At 42.3% G+C, this 3,056-nt stretch overlaps 1 protein-coding gene across 1 annotated transcript; it reads right to left on the bottom strand.

Moving 5' to 3' along the window:
- Positions 1-401: 401 nt before the first annotated feature.
- On the bottom strand, positions 402-905 carry LOC126027454 (teratocarcinoma-derived growth factor 1-like). The gene has a single exon (XM_049786475.1). The coding sequence runs from the start codon at positions 903-905 to the stop codon at positions 402-404; it is 504 nt and encodes a 167-aa protein (XP_049642432.1).
- Positions 906-3,056: the final 2,151 nt, after the last annotated feature.

Here is a 3,056-nt window from a genome sequence, read left to right as displayed (position 1 = left end):
ATGCAATCTAGCCTTTTGAGCTATCTCTTCAGTCCAGAGTTAAATTAAAAAAAAAAAACACACGTTTTCGGGCTAGAGCAATAGCATAGTGGTAATGCGTTTGCCTTGCATGCAGCCAACACAGGGCAGACCACGGTTCGACTCCTGGGATCCTACATGGTCCCCTGAGCCTGCTAGGAGCGACTTCTGAGCTCAGAGCCAGGAGTAACCCCTGAGCGCCACTGGATGTGATCCAAAAACAAAACAAACAAACAAAAAAATTTTATGGGGAGGGCAGAGGAAAATAGCTGGTATGTAGAAAACTTCAGGAACTATAATGAAAATGTCTGAGGTAATAAAAATAAATATCAGGCATCATTGGCCATAAAATGTGCCTGACAAAAATGGCGTGTAGATATGCACTAATGGTAGCTTTGTAGAGCAAGGCAGATGCTAGCCAGTGTAAACATGGTGTACATAGACGGAGCTAATCCCGGTATCCTGGAGGTTGTGAGGTGGTCGTCCATCACTTGGCCATCACACCCAGGCAGAAATGCCTGTGAAAAGCAGCGAAGCTGGCCATGCCAGCATTTACACATGGAACATTTCCTGGGCAGCCAACTGCCATGGCGCAGAGAACCACAGTTCTCTTTACGCATATCATGCTCACAGTTGCGTCCATAGAAGGACGGGGGGCAGGCACAGAAGGACCCCAGCATGCAAGTTCCCCCGTTCAGACAGCAGGTTTTGTTGAGTTCCTTACTGTCCAGAATTCCTGAGAAAGACACAAACTGGAAAGACTGAGGATGAAATGCAGGCTCCTTCCGGATCCCAGGACTGTCGCTTCTGATGGCTAGACCAGCAACTAATCCCAAGGCTTTGGAAAGGGCCACGATCAAAATCACACTAGATGAGAAATGCTGCATCTTCCTCTTTTATTTCTATTTTTATGTTTTTTGGGTGTGTGACTTGTTTCTCTGTTCTTTTCATCCCCAAATGCACCAGCAATATAATGAAGCACCATTTCTTCCTGCAAAGGCACACTAAAAAAGGGGAAATCTCACGAATATAAACAAGCTCTTATCTATTAGGGATAAGAACTCATACTTATTTACAATACAGGGGAATCTCCCACCTTGAAAATATGTCATGTGGATCTATCTTAGACTCCAGGAGATTAGACACCGACCATCCAGACTTGAATCCTGAACCCCAGACATAGAAACGACACAGTTCTTCACAACAGCTACAGGAACCAAAGCCCATCTGGGACATCCTGAATACTACTCGAACTCCAACATGTGCCAGTTCTAATATGATATCCTGACAATGAGGAAATTGGGAACAAATGGACATAAGAACAGGTTATCCTACCTTACCAACCAATGATAAAACAAAATCAGAAGACTTATCACACTATGAGCCGTGCAAAAGCCAAGAACGTGATCTACAGATGACTGACTGATTGAACCATTACCAGGCAGTATGTATTCTGGGACCAACAAAAAAGCCCTAGTCTAGGGTTTGGTCTACATCCTGCACAACAATCATGACCTCTAATTCCAGAGACCTGATTGAGGCAATTGCAACTGAGTGGGTCTTCTGGAAACAAAACGAAAAACGATATCCCAAGTTCCATCCAAGTTTCAGCGCAAGGGCCAAGACCACTGACCACAGACGACAGATTAAAATGACATAGAGGAAACAGAACTTCTAAAATCACAAAGAAAGTCTTCATCATAAGTTCCACTCCTTGACCTGTGCACAGACTGAAACCTCTAGATTTAGAGGTCTGGGTTATCATCCAGATTGGAGCAGAAGTCTTCCATACGCCACAAAAACACCAAGGGGAGAGTAAATGAACGTGAAAGGAGTCTATAGATAATCCCATGACAATATATTCCAAGGGTAGAGAAACCCTGTATCTCTTAGGCGAAGGGGATTCCCGTTTCAGATGACCCCAATATTTACTGTGCCTATGCGGGTTGGGGGGGGGAGACAAAAAGCACTAAATAATTCTTTTTTTTTTTTATCTAGTTTTTGTCAATTTTTTTGTTTTGGGGTGGATATTGAAGTAGTTGTCCATTTTTTTATTTGTATATTTACTTTTTCTTTCTTCTTTTCTTCCTTTTTGCGCCTTGTCATATTTCCTATCTCATGACCATGGCAGCTATGTGGTGCATATTTTTATTGCTTCAGTGCTCACTGGATATCTTATTTGATTCCTCTTTTTGAACTGTTGTGGTGTTTCACCTTCTATTTTTCCCCTTCATCCCTCAAACCAAGGATGAGAGCCTCTAGAATGACTCTGCTCATAGTTGGCGTAGTCGATTTTTACCCCATTATATTACTTTTCTCTTCCTCAAACAAAACCACATAACTTGAACTTTCTAGTCCTGCCTCCCAATTAGAGGGGGCAGTAATGGAGGCACCAAGACCAAACAGTTATAAGACCACTAAGTAATAAACTAGATACAGAAGGGACCAAGCATTCTAGCAGCCCCTGGAGGGAAGAGTGGAGGATATAGGAGGCAGGATGGGAGCGGATGTGAAAGGACAATTCGGTGGTGGGAATTCCCCTGACTCAATGTAAATATGTACCTGGAATATTACTGTGAACGATATATAAGCCACTATAATTAAAATAAAAATTATATTAAAAAAAGAAATCTCTCCTTGGCAGGCCTGGGGGACCATATGGGATGCTGGGATCCTAGGTCTATCCTGGGTTGGCCACATGCAAAGCAAACACCCTGCCATTGTGCTACTGCTCTGGAGAAGGCAGAAATTTTTGGACTTAAGCAATATATACAGAAAATATGTTGCTCAACAATTGTGGGCCTCCTTCTGAAACACTCAAACTTTTTATACAAACTAGGACTTGGGACACATTTTCTCCCCTGATTGGAATTAATAATGCAGATAAACCCAAATAAATCAGTATTAGTGTTCACTGAATCCTGAGGATAAGGATGCATAGGAAATGAAAATAGAAAGAAAAACGGGGGACTTAAACTTACTGTCTGACTGGGGAGGAGTAAAGGTACTTGCATTATAGCCTACTAATTCTGATTCAA

Source organism: Suncus etruscus, chromosome 14 (genome assembly GCF_024139225.1).
Source record: "Suncus etruscus isolate mSunEtr1 chromosome 14, mSunEtr1.pri.cur, whole genome shotgun sequence".
Taxonomy (NCBI): domain Eukaryota; kingdom Metazoa; phylum Chordata; class Mammalia; order Eulipotyphla; family Soricidae; genus Suncus; species Suncus etruscus.
Note: the sequence above shows the minus strand (reverse complement) of the source record. Positions and strands in the feature narration are given on the sequence as shown.

What these genes read in the sequence shown, in the direction of transcription:
- LOC126027454 (XM_049786475.1), bottom strand. Translation starts at nt 905, where the DNA reads ATGCAGCATTTCTCATCTAGTGTGATTTTGATCGTGGCCCTTTCCAAA.